The following is a 22266-nucleotide window of genomic DNA, read 5'->3' as shown; positions in this document are numbered from 1 at the left end:
GGCATACCTGGCACCTCTCAAATGGTGCTCTTGGAGGACCCTTTCCTGTGGCATTGATGGGAGAAGGACCACGTCCATGGGGAGGGAAGGGAGAAGTCCCAGAACTTTTGCAACTCCAGTGACTGACTTTGATTCTATTTCCCTTCCTCTCCTCTCTCCCTAAAGCATGGGGTGGAGCGGGGAAGCATTGGGGCAGTAGAACCAGTCCAGTCACCTCTCACTAAGCCCTAGAGGTGATGCTGTCCCCAATGAATCTGCAGCTCTCTTTAGAACGTGAAGTCGCTTCATCTTAGCTTTAAATATGAGGCATTAGGAAAAGTCCCTCCCGGACTCCTATTACCACCACCTGCTGCAAGAACCAACCAACGTGTTTCTTGTGTTGTCTGCTGCTTAGGAAGCCTCTGTCCAGGCCGGGCTCCGGGACACAAAGGTCACCGGACTGGGAGGCACTTGCAGAGGAAAGCATATTTCTTATTTCACTAAGGGAGGAAAACCAAACCAAACCGAGGCACCCTTCACCAGGGTCTGTGCAGACCCCCACGGGCAGATGTGACAGCAGAAGCAGAACCGAGGCCTGGGGAAAAGCAGAAGTGGTTAAAGACACATATCAACGGGATGGGGTGCCACAGGGGAATGGAAAAGTGAGAGCTAGGAAGATGATAGAAGATGAAGGAGACAGAAATCGGGTGGGAGAAAAGACAATGGAGGAGAGAGGAGAAAAGACCAGTGGCTGGGGTTAGAGGGAAGGGGCTATAGCCTTCCCCATCGGAGCACAGGGGGAAGGGAAGAGCAGCTGGTGATGAGAATAAGGGCCCAGGGTTACCATGTGCCAGCTGGTGCAGGTGGGCGAATCTGTCCCCTCCCCCACCAGGCAGTGTTCTGAAGTTAGAGATGGGGGAGGGGGAGTGGAGGGGAGATGGGGGAGGGGGAGTGGAGGGGAGATGGGGAGGGGGATGAGGATGGGGAGTGGAGGGGAGATGGGGAGGGGGAGTGGAGGGGAGATGGGGGAGGGGAAGTGGAGGGAAGAAGGGGAGGGGTATTCGAGGAGGAGGGAGGAGGGGGAATGGAAGGGAGATGGGGGAAGGGGAGAACACACCCCTCCAGGTGCAGGGGGTACCACTTTTTTGGTTCCCTTTTTATGGGTGCCTTATATAATAGCATGACTTATTGTTACTTATTCACACATGCGTACTGCCTAACCATATAATTTGGTCAGTTTCATTTCCCAGGGGGACTGAACATAGCCCAAGAGCACCGTTGGAGGTTGTTCCTTTTGTTCTTGGACAAGAAGTGAGGATGAGTGGTAGAACCTTTCTAAGGCTACTTTGATGGCCTCACTCGCAGTTGTGTAGAATGAATCTCACCAAGGCCATTTGAAGTCCAGATCCCTCAGTGGAGAAGTCTGGAAAACTTCACCCCACTCCCCATACCCAGCCCTCTTTCATACAGGACACATCAGGTAAAGCCTGACCCAGCAGAATAGAGCCTATCACATCAAGAGACTCTATGAATCTTCTCATTAAGCAGTTCACAGCCCAGGACTTTAGCCACTCACATGGGTGGGCACTTGGTCACTGTGGAAGATGAATAACAACTCCTTGATCTGAGGGGTCCTGTCTAATTTATGTGTGCCCCTACCCGGTCCCATCACCAGGGCCCAATCCAAACCATTCATTTGTGAAAAGCAAAGATATGAAACTAACTCTGTGCCAACTGTTGGGACAAGATAGTTCCAAGGGGCATAACTGGTGCATCCAGGACCTTAGGACCTGGGAGGGACAACTGAATATTTTAACCTGAGAAGGATGTTGTGGTGGCCAGGAGCAGAGCAGGGCAGAGAGTGGAAGAAAGAACCACAATCGAAGAGGATTAAACCATGAAGCTAAAGGTCAGAACAGTAGGGATGCTTAGAGACATCTTGTGCTTTGCAGTTCAAAAAGTGACCCACAGACAGCAGTATCTCCTGGATTCTTGTAAGAACACAGAATCTCAAGCTCCATCCCAGACCTACTGATGCAGATTTTGCATTTTAACAAGATCCTTAGGTGATTTTTTTTTTAAAGTTTGAGAAGCATCCATCTAATCCAAGGTTTTAAAATGACACAAATGTTCTCCAGGGGAGCCAGCAGAGGGCAGTGCTGCGGAGCTTGTCAGAACAAGCAGAGGAACAGCGTGAAGCAGTTTGTCCTAAGCCTTCAGTGAGGTTCATGGTTAAGAATTGGGGGCAGATGCTGGAGTATTATCCTCTTTGCATAAGGACAAGTGGCTCGAGTTCACTAAGAGTGAACCTGCTCACCCACTTAGGTTTTCTTGTTTTTGTTTGTAGTGCTTAGGATAGAGCCCAAGACCTCACATTTGCCAGGCATGTACTGTACCACTGAGTGACCCCTGTACTCTAACCCACTACGTTTTGATATATGGAAACATCTGAGGAACTGGGAACGCAGACAATCAGGCTTGATCCTTGCATCAAAACTTCTAAAGAAGGGAGTGGTCTTGGCCTAAAGCACTGGTGTCCTTTAGACTTTGAGGCAAATCCAGGCTTGTGGGCGTGCAACCCGTGCAGCCACACACAGCCACATGCTCAGAGGGGTACTGTGCTTGAGCAGGTGCTCTGCTGACACCATCTGGAGATTCTAAATATTTGTGCCTTTCAACTGTGTTTTTAAGTGAAATCCATTGAGAGGAGATATATGAAATATGCATGTCCCCAATTGTTGTCCCACTCATAGTATAGCATTCATGTTTTTCCCTGAGCACAGCGTCCTAGTGGACCTGCAATAGTGGGACGTCAACGAAACTCAAAGAGAGTTCGAAATAAAAGTCACCAGCTTCCCTTGATTGTCGGGGGAATGTGTCTGCCATCAAGAAGTAAACTAAAAGCTGGGTGTGTTAATCCAAGTGACTTGGGAGGCTATGACAGGAGAATCTCAAGTTCAAAGCCAGACTCATCGACTTAGTGAAGACTTAAACAACTCAGCAAGACCCTGTCTCAAAATAAAACAAAAAGGGCTGGGGATGTGACTCAGTGGTTGTCAAGAGCCATCTGGGGACTATGCATGAGGATCTTTCAGCATTGGAGCCATTGGTGGAGGGTAGATCTGGCATTTGGGAACTTATAGCAGCAATCCTGTTATTAAGATCGCCCTGAACTTAATAGCTCTGCTCAAAAAGATCCCTCAAGCTTCAGAGATGGGGTGACCTGCTATAGCCTCTCAGAGATGGATGTACCCTGCCAAGAAGCCAATCAACCAATCAACCTGTTGACTGCAAGACATCATGAAGCAAGACTCCACTCCTGGAACCTTACCCCTGCCTTGGATGTCCCCCCTGACATAAACCACAAGAGCCATTTTTTAGTTGTTCAGCTCCAGTTCCTGTGTGGGCTGGACCTATCAGGCGCTCTGCATTTAAAACTATTTCTGACTTTGTCTTTTATTTCTTCACTAATTATTTCAGATTTTACTTTCTCAGGTGGCTTATGCCCGCCTGAACAGGAAAAATTACACTGCTGAGGTGCTGGATACCTCGCAACAAGTGGTTAAGTGTCCCTGTGTTCAATCCCTGGTACAAAACAAAAAGTAGAAAACTGCAGTTAAGTTAGGGTTTGTTTGCTTGTTTATTTTGCCATAATAAGAATTGAGCCCAGGGGTGCTCTACTACTAAGCTACCTCCCTATTCCGCCCCCCTGCTTTTGGAAACAGGATCTCCCTAAGTTGCCTAGGTTGGCCTTGAACTTGTGCTACTCTTGCCGAGTTGCTGGGATTCATAGGCCACCATGTCCAGCCTTAAATCAGATTTTTGCAGCATTTGCTCTCCTCTGGTAAGAACAAGATACAAATGCCTGCACATGTTCAAAATATGAATTGAGTAATTTTAATGATTCCACATTAAAATTAAATGTTCTTGTATTTGTATTAAGACATATCACATATCATAGACAATTCATGATGATTTAAAATTTTGATTTTCATTTCACTTTGACCAACATTAAATAACAAATAAAAATATCATCTCAAGCAGAAAGAGAAACTGTGGAAGAAAGGAAAATATTCATGTTTTAGTAACTTTTAATTTTTATTTATTTTTTCAGTATTGGGATTGAACTGAGGGGTGCTTTACCACTAAGCCACATCCCTATCCCTTTATATTTTGTATTTTGAGACAGAGTTTCACTGAGTTGATCGGGGTTGACCTCAAACTTGCAATCCTCCTGCCTCAGCCTCTGTAGTCACTGGGATTAGAAGCATGCATCATCACACCTGCCGAAAGTGCTTTTATTCAATTCCTCTCTGTGTATGCATGAACACATATATGTGCAAGTGTCTACATGTTTTCCCAAGAAAACCTCCTCTTCCATTGACAAAAACGAGGGGAAAACAGTGGGTGCTATTTCCAGAAAGAAGCCTAAGAAAGTCCAGTTGGAGAACACATGCAGGCTGATGTGAGCTGAGATTGGGAGGGGGCCATAAGGGGGCTGAGAGAAAAGCTGTGTTTTAGGAAGCCAGGCCCAGACTTTCTTATCTTGCAAATGCAATGCAGACCAAGTAGTCGCTTTCCAAGCAATGGCTCACACCCAGGCTCCTTGCATTACAGGACTCCATTTCCCAGGCTCCCTCACTTCCTGTCACATCAATTCTTCTCACTTGCTAGTGGCCAAAACCAGTCATGTGACCCCAGCTAGCTGCAAAGGGAGCTGGAAGAAGGAGATTTTCTGCTGACCTCAAGGGGAAATGAAAGGGTTTGGTGAACACCACAGAAGAGATGGGGTGTGGAGGGGAGGGCATCTTTGCAGCCAGTAAAAGGAGAGAGAGGGGCGGCCAGTCTGGTATAAGAAGTGGTGGGCAGTTCCCTGAAGGGAAAGGACATCCTTGGCTGACCTCCCAGCTCCAGGTCCCTGAGTAGTCTTAGAGGAGAATATAAAGCAAAAATCTTAGGAGATATGCAGTAGTGGACCTGGAGAGTCCTTCCTGCTTATAATGGAAGACCTTGATTAAAAACATTGTGTGGATTTGATGCTTTCAACAGGGCAAAGTGGTGCACACCTGGAATCCCAGTGACTTGGGAAGCCGACGCAGGAGAATTGCAAGTTTGAGGACAGCCTGGGAAAGTTAGTGAAACCCTGTCTCAAAATTTAAGAAGTAAATAAATAAAAGAGGCTGGGGGCAGAGCTGAGTGGTAGAATGCCCTCGGGTTCAATGCCCAGTACACAAAGATGGTTTCATTAGATCCTGTGATACAACTAAGATTTGAAACGTTGTTCCCATAGCTACAATGGTGACAAAAGAAGGGAAGAAGTCAGGCCACTCTCCATGAGCAGGCTGGAGACAGGGAACCCCAAGAATCTTTGCATGGATGTTGGAATAAAGATCAGAAGTAGTACAATTTAACTCTCAACTGTGCTGACACATAGACATCTGTGTGTCACTCTTCTTTTGTGTGTCCTCTTTCCAGTCTGCCCAGGCTGGTGGAACCAGCACTATTAGATTTGGAACAACTTCAGGAATTTAAATGGTCACACCGAATGTTTATTTAAACCATAAAAAAACGTTCGTAGGGTTGAGGATGTAGTTCTGTGGTAGAGCACTTGCCTACCATATGCAAGGCCCTGGGTTCAATCACCAGCACCACAAAAATATATATATAAATAAGTAAAAACAACAAAATAAAAACATCACAGTATGATCATGTTGTTTTGGTGGAAAGAATGAATATGTATGTATCCATGGATGTGTGTTGAAAAACAATGATGAAATATAACATAAAATATTTACCACAGATTTTTTTTAAAAAAAATCATTGAGAATCTTCAAAGATGCTTCAACAAAAACACATTGTCCCATCCTATGTAACAGAGCTCCTGTCCTGGTTAAGAGCATGGTTGCTGATGAAGGTAAGATCCAGTGGCCTTGAAGTTTCACTCTTGAATTATTAGAAGAGTTCATAATGAGTAAGTAGGAAGCCGGCAGCAGTGGGTACCATGACCATCCACCAACTTACGATCCAAGTTACTTCAGAGGATCTGGCTGAAAGAGCAAAAAAACCCCAAACATTAAGGTGTCTTGGTTAATGCGTTGAGAAGGGGCAGGAGCACTGGGATATTGGCATGGAAAGTAGTAAATTAAAGAAAAAAGTTTCCGCCCTAAATCTAATCTCAGTGTGCCTGGGGCATCCTCTTCCTCTCAAGAGTTCAATCCCTCCAGATGTAAAGTGTAAAGCACACAGAAATCCTTTAAATATCACTAACTTAGCTGAATCCTGTGCTTGAAGTTTCCCTTGGCATAATGGGGCTGGAAAAGGCTGAGCCCATATACTTGACAGCAAAGAGATTGGACAGAATTTCAGGCCTAGACAGGTGAGGCTGTAATGCTAGGCACAGCTGACTTCGGGGAAGGCTTTGTTCCTCCACCCCAATAACCATCTGTGCAAAAAGATGGAAGGAAAAAGGAAAGGGAGGGTTAGGGTAGTGGTTCAGCGGTAAGGCGCTTGCCTAGCACATGTGAGGAACTGGGTTTGATCATCAGCACCACCTAAAAATGAAAATAATAAAGACATTGGGTCCATCTACAACTAAAAATATTTTTAAAAAAGGAAAGGAAAAAGGATTTAAAAAGAAGGGAAAGAAAGGAAGGAGAAATCATAAGAAAGAGCAGATGAATAGAAAAATAGGAAAATGAGGTTAGGAGTACTTTCTAGGGTAATTTGGATGGCTAAAAAGGGACAAAACTGATTTAGCCCTCCCCCCCCGCAATGGGCACATGATTGCTGTTATCCTCTCTGCAAACGAGCAGCCACCCCACTCTATAAAGGACAGGACTGGGCCTCTTTCTTTTTTGGATCTCCACAGGTGGTATTGATATGAAAGTGATGTTGGGATTGCCCAGCCAAATTGTGATCTCATGGTCAGACAGCGACCTGTCACACTGGGTCTGGGGTGGCAGAAGAGCAGGGCATATTAGGACATGTTAAAAAGATGTCCAGTTAGCTGGAAAGAAGAAAGAAGAGCGGTCAGGTCCCCTAGCCCACCTGTAAGAACAGAGTAATCAGTGGAGGGGAAGACTGAGCCCAGGAAGATCACAAAAGCATAGGAACCAGGATCCCTGTGAATGAATGGATTATCATTCCTATCTTTAGGAAGGACATAACTTGTCTAGGGATGTAGCTCAGTTGGTAGAGTGTTCGCCTAGCTTGCACAAGGCCCTGGGTTCAATCCCCAGCACCACCACCACCAAAAAAAAAAAAAAAAGGCATAACTTGGAGAAGCTAAGTAATTCGTTAATAGCTGAGGATCACAGGTGAACATCAGCACCACAGGTATGAGTTATTCTGGAAGAATATGTATACAAGGGCTCAGGGATATCACTTTAGAGGCATGGAGGGTAGGGGACCCAGAGTGCTGGAGATTGTGATCTTATTAAGTTGTCTCCAGAATTGACGGGAATGAACCTCATTCAGCCAGTTTTCATTGAGGACTCATCAATCATGATGTGAGGTGGGTTATATGCGTTGTCTTATTCCTTATCACATCATGAGGCGAGAACAATGATTTTATCTTCAAGAAAGGCACGACTTGGGGGAAGCTAAGTAATTTGTTTATAGCTAGTAAATGGTAGTGTCAGGATTGACCTCAAGCCTGACCGACTCTAAAACCTACCAGCTCAGCTGTCCCTGGATAACACCTGGGGAGGCCTGAGCTACAGCCAGGAGTGATACTCCAGAGTGGGTCCTCTCCAGAGACACAGAGGAATCCGAAACATAAAACTCAGAGTTTGCATTTCTATCTTCATCAAGGAGCCTAAACCAGGCAGAGTCTCCACCTAAGGGTGAGGCTCTCAGTCCTGTTGGAGAGCCCCTCTCCTGCTCACCTCCCTTTCCTTCTTTCCTTGAAGCTTTAGGCTCTTGCTCGACAATGCCTGGACAGCTTTCCATCTGTCTTCCCTGCTCACCCTTTATGTTTCAGACTGTCCTACAGTTAGCCGGGCTTCAGTCCTACAATTAGTGGAGAAGGGTGGCGAGCATCAGAGATCTTATGCTAAATACCCTTGGCATCCAAGGATGTTGAGCTTCACAAAAGTGAGGTGAACGAACTGAGAGGTGGAGGCAGAGTCTGGAGTAGAACCCAAGTCTCCCAGACACCTCCGGGGTTCTCTACCACATTCTGTGCCGGAGGGCTCAGTAGATCCCCCACCTTCCCCCATGAAAAAGACAACTGGTCACCCTGTGCCCATCTCAGCTCCTGGGGACATCATTTCTTACCTAAAGTACAGGGCGGAATGAAGTAGACCGTATCGTTCTTGCTGCTTACAGGATTGCTGGCTTTGCAGGTGTAAAACCTGGACTGGTTTTGTGGATTAACAGAGACTTCAAGCACCTTTTTCTGGAACTCATTTGGAAAGGGCCCCGAGTCCCCATACCAAACATAGCTGGCTGACTCGTCCTGTATCACACATGACAAGTTCAGGTAACAATTGCCGTTTACTTCTTCTGCCTTCTCAATTTCTATGACAGGCCCAGGAACAGGGTCTGAAAATGAGGAGGATATTATGGGACCATGAATTGAGTTTTTTTTTTTTTTTTTTTTTTTTACAGCAACGGTTTAGCCAACCATACAAAGTACAAGGGGAACCCGGGAAGGCTGGTGAGGGCCACAGGAGAAAAGCAGTGGAGAAGAGGGTCCTACAGAGGGAGCCAGTGAGCAACTTGGACCTCTGGAGGCTTCAGGGGCTACAACCTCTTGAGTTCTTCTGGCTCCAGGAGGGGGAGCCAGAGTCCATTACATGCAGTCAGGACCAAGTGGGGTGATGTCCAAGACAAAATACCCAGAGAGATCAGCTGGGGTGAGACCTGGGATCCCAACTGTCCCAGATGTTCAGCCTGGTACCCCCATTTTTTTTGTGTGAGACTGGATATTGAACGCAGGGTCTCTCTACCACTGAGCTACATACCCTCACCTCTTGTTATTTATTTATTTATTTATTTTTAAAATTTTGGCCAGGGTCTCTTTAAGTTGCTGAGGTTGGCCTTGAACTTGTGATCCTCCTGCCTCAGCCTCCCAAGTTGCTGGAATTACAGAGGGGTGCCACCATGCACTTTGGGCCCAATCTGTCCTTCCAAAATTCTCCAGTTCAGACTTTGGGAGAGTCCTGAGGTAAGGGATACCAACCAGCATGTGACTTTACACAACCACCCAGGGGAAATTCCATCAGTGTGGCCTCTAGCAGAGCTACAGAGAACTTTCTGTAACCCCCAGCATGTGTCAGTGGTGTTTGGTCTATAAACTCTTATCTCAGCGTCGAGTATAGTGTTTGCCACATAGCAGGGTTGGATAGGTGGATGGATGAAGAGATAGATGGATGGATGGATGAAGCAGTTATGAGACAAAAAACAAAACACTAGCTTTGAAGTAAGGCCAGCCTGGGTCCTGGACGTGACTCTGGTGGAGCGACACTAAGTAATGGAGTTAACTCCCTTGAGGTCATCTGTAAAATGACTCAACCTCATCTCACCAGTGTCAGTCACAACACGTGCTATGGTCCATGGAGAAGTGCTTTTCACAGCGTGTGAGAATTGCACACATGCTAAAGGTCCTATTAGTCTCACTCTGCTGTCTTGCTGCCAGATGTGGTGAGAGGTAATCCCTGCATCTGGTCCTGCAGAATCAGTGCAGGTCAGACCCCATAGCATTAAAATGTGGCAGAGAATTTACCCCACCAGAGCTTGTCTCTGGGTTGTATGTGTGAGGACAATATAGAAACTACCAATTTTGGCCCCCTGCGCTCAAATTTCAGCTCCTCCACAGAGCCCTCTTGGGTTGCAGGACTTCCCCTTACAGGCTACACTGAGCAATCTGTATACCGCGTTTACACCATTTCCTGTGTTCTAGCCTCCCCACTCAGACTCCTTCCTCATTTCCTCCCACAAACAGCACAGCCCTGGGCAGCCAGGGTGGTCTGGATCCAGCCCCCTGTGAGTGATCATGGATGCCTGGGCTGAACGGAAAGATGATTCTTTATGCTAATCACACCCTGGGGAATCTCACCTTCAGACAGAGTGTGCTGGAGCTAAACCATTTGTGATTTCGTAGGAACTCTGAAAATTTGCAGTTTCTTCAAAAATTTTTGAAAAACTTTAGTCACTTGGAATCAGCTGAGTGTGGGAAGGAGGGGGGATGTTTACATCACAAAAAATTACAGAGTTTGGTAAATGGTGCATACAGGGGCCTTTAATTTTTGTTTATTCTGTGTCCTTGGCTGGTTTACTCAAAACACCACGGTAAGAGACTTTCCCCTCCCAAGGACCTCCTGAATTTTCAAGCCATATGAGATGGAGGAAGTGAATGAGAGGGGAATGTGGCCTCTTAGACCAGGGGGAACCACTGGGCTGGTGGGACGTGAATATATACAACACTCCTCATCTGCACTATGTCAGCAGTAAAAAGTTTTTTTTTAAAAATTTCTCATTATCCATTTTGATCCTTATAACACTCTAAAAGGATAATATAACTGTCATCATAATACGATGAGGAGCCAAGGCTCTGTATGAATATCCCCTTGGATATGGGTGAGGCCCCTCTTCTGCAATAATTGCCCACTCCACGCCATGGACGCCCCCTGAGAACCACATTTCTACATCAGATACACAGACACATAGATCAAAAACACAGACCCAAATCAAGCTGGATAAATCAGCTTTTCTCTCATTAAATTTACTGAGAATTTAAACCCAGGGTTAAAAAAAAAAGTCTGAACTTTGATAAGTCAGGTTAATGGCAGGAGTCCATAGGCACAGCCATAGACTCCTGAACTTGGGGAATCTGGGCTGACACTGTTCTCAATCTTCCTCCTCTTCTGTCCTACTTGACTCAGTTACACTGCTTGAATTACTTTAAATAGATCTGGTTTCTTAAAATAACTTCTCCTTTCTTAAGGGACAGAGAATTGGTTTCTGTAACTTACCATGAAAAGGATTTTACCTAATATGGGCACAGAGATATTAAGATAATTTTCCAAAGTCACACAGCTAGTAACTGACCCGAGATTATTTTTGTTTTGATGGACACATAAATATATATATATATATTTATGGGGGTACAGTATGATAATTTGATACCTGTGTGAAACATGTAATGATCAAAGCAGATAATTAGCATCCATATTCTCAAATACTGGTTATTTCTATATGTTTGGGAAACTCTGAACTCTAGTTATTTTGAAATATTTCATAAGATGTTGTAGACTCTAGTTACCCTACTTAGCTGTATGACGCTAGGACTCATTCCTCTTATTTAACAATATTTTGGCATTTATTATCAACCTCTCTCTATCTCTTCTCTCCCTGCCCTTTCTAACTTCTAAGGACCACTTTTCCACTCTTTCTTTTTTTTTTCTTTTTTCTTTCTCTGTGTGTATGTGTGTGTGTGTGTGTGTGTGTGTGTGTGTGCGCGCGCGCGCGCGTGCGCTGCAGATCGAACCCAGGGCATCACACATGCTAGGCTAGCGCTCCACCACTGAGCTAAATCCCCAGCCCTCTATCATCTGCTTCTATGAGATCAACACCCCCTGCCCTCCAGTGCTGGAGACCAAACCCAAGGGCGCTTTACGTCCAAGGTCACATTCCTAGCCCTTTTTATTTTTTGTTTTGAGAAAGAGTCTCACTGTGTTGCCCAGCCTGGCCTTGAATTTGTGATCCTACTGCCTCAGGGTCCCAAGTTGCTGGGATTACAGGCACGCACCACCATTCCAAGATGAGTGAGAGCATGTGGTATTTCTCTTTCTGTGCCTGGCTTATTTCACTTAACCAGAGTTTGAATCCAGATCTGTCTCAGTTCTTATTGTCCATACACTGGTTAGCTTGGAGCTGTAAGTGGAAGTTTTTGTTATACTCATTCTGATAGGTAAGAGACTCTCCATAATATTCCTGTTCTGTCCTTCAGCTCTTGTATCTTTTTACATGAGTCTGAAGAAGTCCAAGTTCAGAGATAAAAATTAAGATGAGTTCAGAACAGATTTGGGTGGATTACAGGAAAAGGTGAAGGAAATAGGAAATAATCTACTGTTTTCTTTCTCTTAGGTTCATTTCACATTTTTTTAAAATTTTGGGGTACTAGGGATTGAACCCAGAAGCACTTTACCACTGACTCTGTCCCCAGTCCTTTTTATTTTTTTAATTTTGAGACAAGATCAAAGTGGCTCAGCATCTCACTAAACTGCTGAGGCTGGCTTTGAACTTGTGATCCCCTCCTGTCTCAGTCTCCTGAGTCACTGGGATTATAGGTGTGTGCCACCATGCCAGGCTCAGATGAGGTTTTAAATGTCCTGTGGCCACCAATTTTAGGGCTTGCTGGCTCAGGCTTACCCCCAAGTAGAACTGGCTTTGGGAGGACATGAATTCAGCCTTCCCCGAGGTTTTTTCTTCTCTTTGTTCCACTGGAAAGCATCACCACGACTCTCAGGAAGTCTCCCCGTGGTTTACGCGGAGGCCCTGGAGTAGGAACTCGCCCCGGTTCCCACAACTCACCAAGTACCTGCAGGGGTATCTTCCATTCCTGCTCTTTGCCATCGTCTTTCGACACTCTTAAGATGTAGGTACTGCTATCCTCTTTCTGTACTTGATGGATGTGCAGATGCGCGGGACTTTGAGGATCCAGGCGGATTCTGGACTTCAGTGGAGACTTGTAGTAGGTAGGAGAGGACGACACATACCATTCTACAATCTTTTGTTGGGGGTTGTAAAACCAAATTAGTTGCTTGTAGTTACCCAGTAAATCTTCGGAGATTTGCAGACTCACATTGCTGCCAGAGACCACCGTCTTTCCATGCATTGAAGGATCTGCCAATGAAAACCAGAGACCCACCTTGGAGGAAGCAGTACCCCCCAGTGGCCCAGGCTTTCGCTTGGGCTGGTGGACCAGGGAAGAAGGAAGGAATTTCTGCTTGGGGATAATGAGTATGATTTTTGTCAAAGGTACTCAACCCAGAATCAGGAATCCAGTGGCAGTTGCGGCTTGAGATGCTGAGTTGGCCTTGGGTCTCTCCCTTCCTTTCATACCAGTAAATTTTCAAATAAATTGACGAAAATCACATCCCTTCTTTGGGTTTGGGTTTCATGTCAGTTCAATCTAGTTCAATAAGCATTATGTTCGTCTCTAGAGGTGTAGACATAAGCAATACATGTTTCTATCCTGAACGATTTAACACCCTTCAGGATAGACCCCAAAACCAATTATCCTGATGTGTAAATATCTTTGGATATGACAATAAAGATAAATACAAAGTGTTAGGGAATCTGCCCCTGTCCAGGGAGTAGGGGTAGAGGATGGAGGAAATCCTAGGGAAGTCTCTTTTGGAGAAGATAACCACAAGGGCGAGTCAAAGAATGTTTAAAAGGCAATATTTGTCGAGTACCATGTATTGGGCACTGTTTGAGGCATTTGGGATACATCAATGAATTAAACAGCAAAGATCCTTAAGCTAGCATTAGAACAAGCAATAAATACGATGACTAAATACATTATATAGTATATGGTAGGTGGTAGTAGTTTTTATAACAAAAGAGGAACCTAGAATAGAGTAAGGGGAGCTACAAGTATTAGTAGAGGTTGGGAGGGGAGATGTCATTTACTAGATGATGAGTAGGTCACATTTGAGCAGAGACTTAAAGAAGGAGAGAGAAAACCAGGCAGACATCTGGGGTAAGAGTAAAATAGTTAGAGGGAAGAGCTACAGCCAAGGCCCTGTGGTGGTGGTGGTGGTGGTGGTGGTGGTGGTGGTGGTGATGGGGTGCCTGCCATATTTAAACAACAGCAAGGAGGTCAGAATAGAAAGTACAGAATGAGCCAGGGGAATGGGTGTTGAGACAGTCACAGGGAAAGTTGGGATTGGGGAGAGTGGATAAAGATATTTTCATTTTATTGATAATATTTTGCTCTGTTTTTTTTAATTCCCTGTAAAAGTGGCTTATATATCATATGGCATTTAATTTATTTTGAGGTAAGTTATTAGATGGTAAGAAAGTGGAGACCATTTATGCCAACTATATTTGACAACATTTGGATGGAGGCAGAATTACTGTGAAAGGGATGAAACTGAAGCTTTGGGGTCTCTTGTATGGCCCTAGAGGGGCCCTAATAGTGTATTCATGTCTTTATAAACAGAAATAATTGGACCACTCCCTGTTTCCAGTCTTTTTTCATCACATTTCTACTTGTGCTGGGTGGTGTCGTGCTTGTAGTTATTTGGAATCTGGCTAAGGGGAACTAGAACTGGGGGATGTTTTGTCTGAACTCCGTGGGGTATATTTGTGTGGTTCAGACTGTTCTGTGCAAGGTCACTGCCAGCTATGCTGATGAAGGAAGAAGTGGCACAGAGGAACATTGCTGCTGGGCCCTGCCCTGCTTCCTGTGCCAGGCCAGCTGGCAGACCATAGAAGAGAAGTAGAGGAAAGACAAAGTTTGACGTGATCAATAGCCAGAGCTATTCTGTGGCAAAGTGTTATAGAAATATGAAGTCACTTGACTAATTAAAATTATAATGCTATTTTTCTGGCTTTTGTGATTTATGACATATTTGTCCATTTTTAAAAATTTGTCGTTTGTTGGAATTTATTTATTTTTTCATTCAAACTGAATTGGTTTTTGTTCCCAAATGTATTTACAGTTTTGTTAATATTTTTTTTTCACAAGGATACTCCATATTATGTAAGTTCTACAGGAGGAAGAAAAGATGATAGCTAGAGGGTGGAAGGTGAAGGGAGGTCTGAAAAAAGAGGAATGAAAATCATGTATATGGAGTCTGGGAAAGAGCTGCAAAGCAGTCTGGGAAAGAGTTGCAAAGCAGTCTGGGAAGGAGCTGCAAAGCAGTCTGGGAAAGAGTTGCAAAAACAAATATTAAAGGTAGATAAAAGGAGGAACACTTCCTACATCATTCTGTTATCGTACACCATCACACAGACACTTACTTAGTCATCTCATTCAACAACGTATATACCTAGCTGTTCACTTCCCACATGTCTGTCATTTCCAAAAATATCTTCTTCAACCACTAAAAGATAAAAATATCTGTGTCCCAGGGCTTTTAAGATGCATTCCTCCTTCATTTCTGGATCCATTCATCCTTCCAACTATCCATCTGTCAATTCATCAGACATTCATTGGATGCCTACCCTGTTCTGGTACCTAGGCACACACAGGTAGGCATTCATTCCCACAGTGCTTCTGATTGGTCCAGTCCTCTGACAGAATTGATGCAGTCCAAGCAACAGTCATTGCACAACCACAGTGTGCCTGGCGCTGTGCTCTGATATCAGCAATGCAGATGGAGGTTCTGGCCTCTTACACCATACAGTCTAAAAAGACATTCTCTCAAGGATTTTTAAGTCACTAGACATGTCTTCCAGACTCTCATTATTGCCTCCATGGACAAAATTCCCACTCCCCACCCTCATTGAGAACTGCTGGCCTAGATCATCTTTGTCAAACTCTACAAGAAGTCTCAGACATATGCTCAGGAGATGGAATGTTTCAAGGTCTGACATTGTGACAAATAGTCAGCATTCATTTCAATATGTCATGAGTGCTGAGATGCAAACATGTGTGGGATGTTGCATCTTCCGTCTCTCCGTGGCTAACAGTTCTAGAAAGGCTGACTTAGTGATTGGCTGTGACTTCTTACTGAGAAATAAGAAACTGGTAATTGGTGATTGAATTCTTCCTTTGCCTTCCTAACAATTTTGTCTTTTAGATGGTAGGTGAAGCAATCTTAAAGGAAAGAAGAAAAATAAATCCTACTATTCTGATTGAATGGAAACAGAATAAAGCAGTTGGTGATGTGTCTGGATGCTTAGGATGAAAGTTATAGTGTTGACCTGCAACTTTTGGTAGCAACAGAAGCAGCTCCTGACTGTGCCCAACCCCTGCTTCTGGTCTGTGGGGAAGTAGAATTATAAGAGGCTAAACTGTGGAACCAACCTAGACGCCCTTTAGTAGATGAATGAATAAAAAAAATGTGGCATATATAGACAATGGAATATTACTCAGCAATAAAAGAGAATAAAATCATGGCATTTGCAGGTAAATGGATGGAGGTGGAGAAGATAATGTTAAGTGAAGTCAGCCAATCCCAAAAAATCAAATGTCAAATGTTTTCTCTGATATAAGGAGGCTGATCCATAGTGGGGTACAGAGAGGGAGCATGGGAGGAATAGAGGAACTCTAGATAGGGCAGAGGGATGGGAGGGGAAGGGAGAGAGCAGGGAGTTAGAAAGGATGGTGGAAGGTGATGGTCATCATTATCCAAAGTACATGTATGAAGACACGAATTGGTGTGAACATACTTTATATACAACCAGAGATATGAAAAATTGTGCTCTATATGTGTAATATGAATTGTAATGCATTCTGCTGTCATATATAAATTAAAAAAAATTAATAAAAGAAAGAAAGAAAGAAAAAAGAAACCTTAATCAAGGCTTAAGCAAGTTTTAATTACTCTAGAAACAAGTCTTGTGTTTCTAGTGAAACTTTAAGGAAGGAAAAATGAGGTGAATCATAAAGATATTGAGGTGGCATTACCTGGAGCTCTCTAGTGATGTCAAATATTTAAAAATTCTTTCAAACCCTTTTAGGAAGCAAGTTGGCAATGGCTATCAAGACCCTAGATTTGTGACTTGGGTGACAAAATAAACAGGCTGCTATTTCCTGAGAGAGGTGATATAATGAGTTTAATGGGTATTATTGCAATGGAATCTAAAGGTAAGGAAGGAGAAATCAGAGAAATGAGCAATTCTTTCAAGACATTTCTGTGTGAAAGGGAAGGATATTATAGGGCATTGAGTAAAGGACATTGAATGGAAGATAAGAGTCATTTTTGTTTTTTTGTTTTGCTTTGTAGGAAAGGAAATTCCTTGAGCTAAGATGGTCATGGGATAAATCCAGTGGAGGGAGAGGCCTGCAGGAAAAGGAGGGGACAGATAGGGTTGGGCTTCTCAGGGCTCAGCACAACATGGAAGACACAGACCTTGTTTGGGGAGTGGGGAGACCTTATCCTCTGAGGGAAAAGGGAGGAAAGAAGATAGTCGAGAAGTTTCCAGTTTGGAAATGGTGGACAGAAAGCTGAAGGGCTTTCTGCCTAATGATCTCTAAGCCACTTCCTCCTCCAGCAAAGAGGCAAGTTCTTTGCTGGGAGGCAGAAGACAGAGGTCAGATACTTTGAAGATGGGGGTGAAAGTTTGAAGTAGCCACTGTGGGAAATAAGAGAGAGACTTGATCAGGGCCAGCAGGACTAGTCTGAAAGCCCAGCTCAGCTGAAAGAAGGACTCCATCTCCTTCTGTCCATCCACCTCTGCAGACACAGTAGGTACATCACTTATTCACTATTCCCTTATCTATAGAGTGAGCACTCACTACAGGCCAACCTCCTGACACATATAATAGGTGGATATAGCTCTTTCCCTTAGGACCTTCCACTCCAGTGCAAAGAGGGAATGAGATGATTCCACCATTGCTGAGAAGAGTTAGGATGAGGAAAATGCAGACCTCTAAGGAGCACATAAAAGGAAACACGTCACTGGAGTTTGGGGGTCAGGAATGACTTCTGTGGAAGTGAATTAACATCAACAGGATTAAACCAGGGAAAGATAAGGGCCTGCAATAGTAGGTATTCCAACCAGAGGGGGAAAGGAAAAAAAAGTCTCAAATGCTTAAAGACCACAAAAACAAGACTCATTTAAAGAGTTGACTAGGTGAGGGCAGGAGGCAGCTTTATTATGATGTGTGAGTTTTATACTCAAGAGTTTCTGCTCTCTCATGGACAAGAGCAGCCACAGAGAAATTTAAGCAGAAGAGTGAAATAAACAGTCAGTTTAGAAAACTAATACCAATGACAGTATGTAGAATAAGCTAGAAAGAATGGAGTCAAAAGAGTAGCAAGATAAGTGGTCATGTGGTATTGGTTATAAAAGAAAATGAATGGTTGGCAATTGGGGTGGATGGAATGGGACCTATTTAAGAGGTATTTTTGAAGATGGAACTAATAGAATTAATTCATTGGATGTGAGAAGCAAAGGAAAGAAAGGTATTGAGAATAACTCCTAGAATTCTGGCTTGAGCAACCAAAGGCAAGGAATGGTGGAAGAGCAGTAAGTTTGATTATAGCAGTTATTTTAAAAGTCTAAAAAATTTTTTTTTACACTCCTCCCATCAATACACAGGGTTTGCATTCTCTCCCTCTGAGCCTGGATTGGCTTTGATAACTGCATCAATGAACTGAATATAGAACTCTGACTTGCAAAACTAGATTACAAAAGACCATGCAGCCAGGTGCAGTGGCGCATGCCTTTAATCCCAGTAACCTGGGAGGCTGAGGCAGGAGGATTGCAAGTTCGAGGCCAGTCTCAGCAATTTAGTGAGACCTTGTTTCAAAATGTAAATGTAGCTCAGTGGTAAAGCTCCCCTGGATTCAATCCCCATACCACTAAAAGAAAAAGAAAAAAAAAGAATGAGAGAGAGAGAGAGAGAGAGAGAGACCATGTAGTGTTTGCCTGTTTCTCTTGGAACACACTCTAGGTGGCTTTAGCTGGGTGGGTGGTGACAGGCACCTCTTCATTCACCAGTCATGTGAATGAAGATGCCTTTGAGGTGCCCCTAAGACAACCAGGATCTTTCTGCAAATATATGAGAGGTCCTATGTGAGAAGTGCTGAGCACAGTTTGCCCATAGATTTGTGGACAAAATAAATAATTGTGATTTTCTTATTTTTATTTTTTGCAATATTGGAGATTAAACCCAAGGTGCTTTGCCAATGAGCTACACCCCCAGCCTCTTTTATTTTTTATTTTGAGACAAGGTCTCACTAAGTTATTGAGGCTGGCCTCTGGTTGCTTGAGCCAGAATTCTAGGAGTTATTCTCAATACCTTTCTTTCCCTTGCTTCTCACATCCAATAAATGAATTCTATTCAAACTATGTGTGTGTCACAATTGCAGTTTCACTTTTTTCCCCCACACTAAACTACATCTTCAGTTCTTTTATTTTGTTTTTTATTTTGAGACAGAATCTTACTACGTTGCCTAGGCTGGCCTCTAACTTATGATCCTCCTGCCTCAGCCTCTTGGTAGCTGAGGTTACAGGTATGAACCACCAATCCTGGCTGCAATTTCACATTCTTTATATTATTTGATCTTGATAGCGACCTCTCAAAGAAATGGAAAGCATGCTATTATACCCATTATAGAGTTGAAGAAGCTGAGGCTGAAGCTTTATATTTTACAGAAAAATCCCATAGCATAGAACCCAGATAGAACATAGTTTTTCCAATTTCTATTATAGTGTGGTTTGTACTGCATCTTGCTAAGTGCTGTGGGAAGAGAAAAAAATGTCCTCCAGCAGTGGAGGATACCCTGAATCAGAGAGCTTGCCTTGAAATTAGAGAGCTGAGAAACTCAAGTCTGAGGAGATCTGAGAGTGCTTCTCAGAGTTTTCCATAAAATCACTCCTCACTAAAAGAAGAAAACTACTTACTTCCTCTGGAATATAGAGATGTGCAGTCTAAAAGGAAGTTCTTTTAAGTAATTCGTTCATTTATTGAACAATTGTTTATTGAGCACTTGCTGTATTCAAGTCACTGTGCCAAGTTCAACAGCATTAACACAGAACATGATTCCTATCTTCATGAAGCTCAAGAAAAGAGATCCAAACAAGCAATTCACAAACCATAATCTGGAATCTAAGGTTTTCAGGAAGAAATCATATGAAAAATGGAAGCCAAAGGGGCAGGAAGAGAAGAGGGTGCAGAGAATTCTAGGTTGAACAAAAAGCTCAGAGCTAAAAGGGAAGACAACTTTTTTTAAGGCATACAGAAAGATTAAGGTCAGCCTGAGTGTGTTTAATAGGACTAAAGTCAGAGAGTCGGGATCAGATGATCATCCGTAGGCATATTCTATGCGCAAAAGGATTTAGACTCATTGGCCTTTATCAAGATTCCCTGGGCTTAATCTCAGGAAAGCCGAATCATATGGACACGGTTTAGAAGTTAGATCTGTGTGTCCTTGGAGAATTTCTTAATTTCTCTGAAATATAGCGTTCTCGTCTGGAAAATGTAGACAATGATCATCACCTACAAATTTCTTACGGAAACTAAATGGAATAACATTAAAAATGCCTACTGTAAAGCCTGACAGTAAGTATTCGATGTTAGTTTTAATTACTCTAAATTAGGGAAATGTATGATGCTAACCTAATCAAAACCAATGCTATCCGTTTGTTAGGAAGTGACAATTGCTATAACAAAAGAGAAAACTTAGAGAGGAAGCCAAATAGGCAAATGGGGTATAAGAGACTGGATCCAAGGCCCTCGGGTGTGGGGGGGATGTCTGCCATATTTAAACAACAGCAGGGAGGCCAGGGTGGGTGGCGTGGAGTCAACAAAGGGAATGGATATCAGGAGACACAGTCAGAGAGAGGCCTGGGCCTGGCAGACACAAAGGTGTGTATGTAGACCCCAAGGTAAGAGAGAGGGCACCTCTTTCAAGACAAACAGCAAAATTAAATTTAGAGATTAAGAAATTCTCCTAAAGTCGCAGATTGGGATCTAAACCTGGATGGCCAGGAAGGACCTGAAAGAGCATAATTAGAATCTTGATAAAGATTGATGTATGGAAATTCCTTTGGGAATTTAGAATTAGAAGTCGTCTGTACATTTGGACTAAAGGAGAATAAATGGCCAGGAAGAAGGTCCGACATGGAAAAGTCAGACAATGTCTAACTGTCAGGGTATGTTTAACCAAAGAGAGTTCTGAAACACTCCAGTTCTCCTGGTAGTGTGGATCCCAGCAGTTGGATTAATACTTCATAACAGTCTCCACTCCAGAGCCCATGCCAGTGTCGGACGCACTGAGTCAGCCCCAAGGGGTCCATATAATTACAAAAGGCCCTGAATATAGTATGTCCCTAGGTTTACAGAGAGAGTCACCAGAACCAGACCAGATCCAAAAGATTGCCCCCACATCCCGCCCCCACCACAGAAAGCCCTGTATGAGGGACTGACTAGATTTTCTCCAGGTATTACTAACTCTTCTTCCAAAAAGTTGCATACCTTCCTAATTTTAGGATGCTTGTTGAACTTCTCGATGCTGTTCATTGTTCTCATTTTTATGCATAATGGTGAGCACTAAAAACCTTTAAATGAAAAAAACAAAAAACAAAACCAAAAAACCCTGAGATGCTAATGGGTGAAATAGCCAGAAAGACAGAAAGAAGCTTAACTCCTTCTTTGTGGCCCGGGAATTCCAGCACTAGAGGAAGAAAGATGATCTGGAAGTGGTCACTGGGGAAACGAAAAGCAGCCCTGACCCTGAGCACACGAGGTGGTGAGCTTCATCAGTCCTGACTTTTGTACAGCTTCCCGTGGCCTCAGGTCCTATTTTTGAATGACACCTAAGGCAAAGAGATGGAGCCTGATTCTCCAAAGCTAAGGAAGTCTCCCCAACCTTCTACGGGTACAGGAACGCCTGTTGCCCCAAAGACCAGACCCCACTTGCAGGGCTGAGCCGCGTCCCATCTCTCCTTTCCCGTCTGACCATGCTTTTGGTGCAGAGTCACAGGCAGTTGGTGGAAAGTACCTTGCATACTGGTCACCAGAAGAGACAACAGCAGTAACAGTCCTGGAGCCGGCCACCAGTTCCATCGTTGGGAGCGCATCGTACTTTCCTTGGATTTGCAGGATTGCTGGAGACAGCCAAGAGCCGGGCTAGGAAGAGACCAAAGGTAGAAAGGGAACCCGGAAAGCAAGGTTAGAGGAAAATACCCACTGAACTTTTCTCCACACCCAGTAGACTTGCGGCAGAGGAGGGGCCGAAAGAACAGGAAGTTTATGAGGTTTTTCATTTGAAAGCACCATGGCAACAGAATAAAAATTTTTAAAAATATGTATTAGTGCTTTTCTAGTGGGGAGAAGATTGAGAGCTTCTACTAGGTTCTCAGAGGGGTCAATGCTCAGAAGAAATGAAGGATGGTGATAAGTTCCCAGGAAGAAATCACTTTGATTAAATCAGGGGACGATACAAAGCAGATGCCTATCCAAGCATGATTAGGTCTCATTCGGAACAGAAAGTTAGACAATAACTGCCGCACCTGCCACCCCCAACTCTTCTGACCTTGCGATAAATTTAGTTGGACCCTTTACATTGGCCTATCCACTGAACATTAGTGGAAGATTTCTTGGCCCAAGACAATGGATTGCCTGCCTTTGTGGTCTGAGATGTTTCAAACCCATTT

The 22266-nt window shown here is 43.8% G+C and overlaps 1 protein-coding gene across 1 annotated transcript; it reads right to left on the bottom strand.

Moving 5' to 3' along the window:
* Positions 1-5506: 5506 nt before the first annotated feature.
* On the bottom strand, positions 5507-21795 carry Cd48 (CD48 molecule). The gene is made up of 4 exons (XM_027950702.3): positions 21612-21795; positions 12517-12828; positions 8257-8523; positions 5507-6026 (listed from the first exon to the last, which is right to left on the bottom strand). Exons 1-4 carry the CDS (start codon positions 21688-21690, stop codon positions 5932-5934), a joined length of 753 nt encoding a protein of 250 aa, XP_027806503.1. The 5' UTR covers positions 21691-21795; the 3' UTR covers positions 5507-5931.
* Between the last annotated feature and the right edge of the window lie 471 nt (positions 21796-22266).

The sequence above is a fragment of the Marmota flaviventris genome, chromosome 10 (genome assembly GCF_047511675.1).
Source record: "Marmota flaviventris isolate mMarFla1 chromosome 10, mMarFla1.hap1, whole genome shotgun sequence".
NCBI classification, from domain to species: domain Eukaryota; kingdom Metazoa; phylum Chordata; class Mammalia; order Rodentia; family Sciuridae; genus Marmota; species Marmota flaviventris.
Note: the sequence above shows the minus strand (reverse complement) of the source record. Positions and strands in the feature narration are given on the sequence as shown.

Bases quoted from the DNA above. Each gene is read 5' to 3' on its own strand.
- Cd48 (XM_027950702.3), bottom strand. From the start codon at position 21,690: ATGCGCTCCCAACGATGGAACTGGTGGCCGGCTCCAGGACTGTTACTG. The intron at 12,829-21,611 runs GTACTTTCCACC...TTTCATTGGCAG, and splicing joins TCTGGTGACCAGTATGCAAG to ATCCTTCAATGCATGGAAAG. The intron at 8,524-12,516 runs GTGAGTTGTGGG...CCTCATTTTCAG, and splicing joins GATACCCCTGCAGGTACTTG to ACCCTGTTCCTGGGCCTGTC.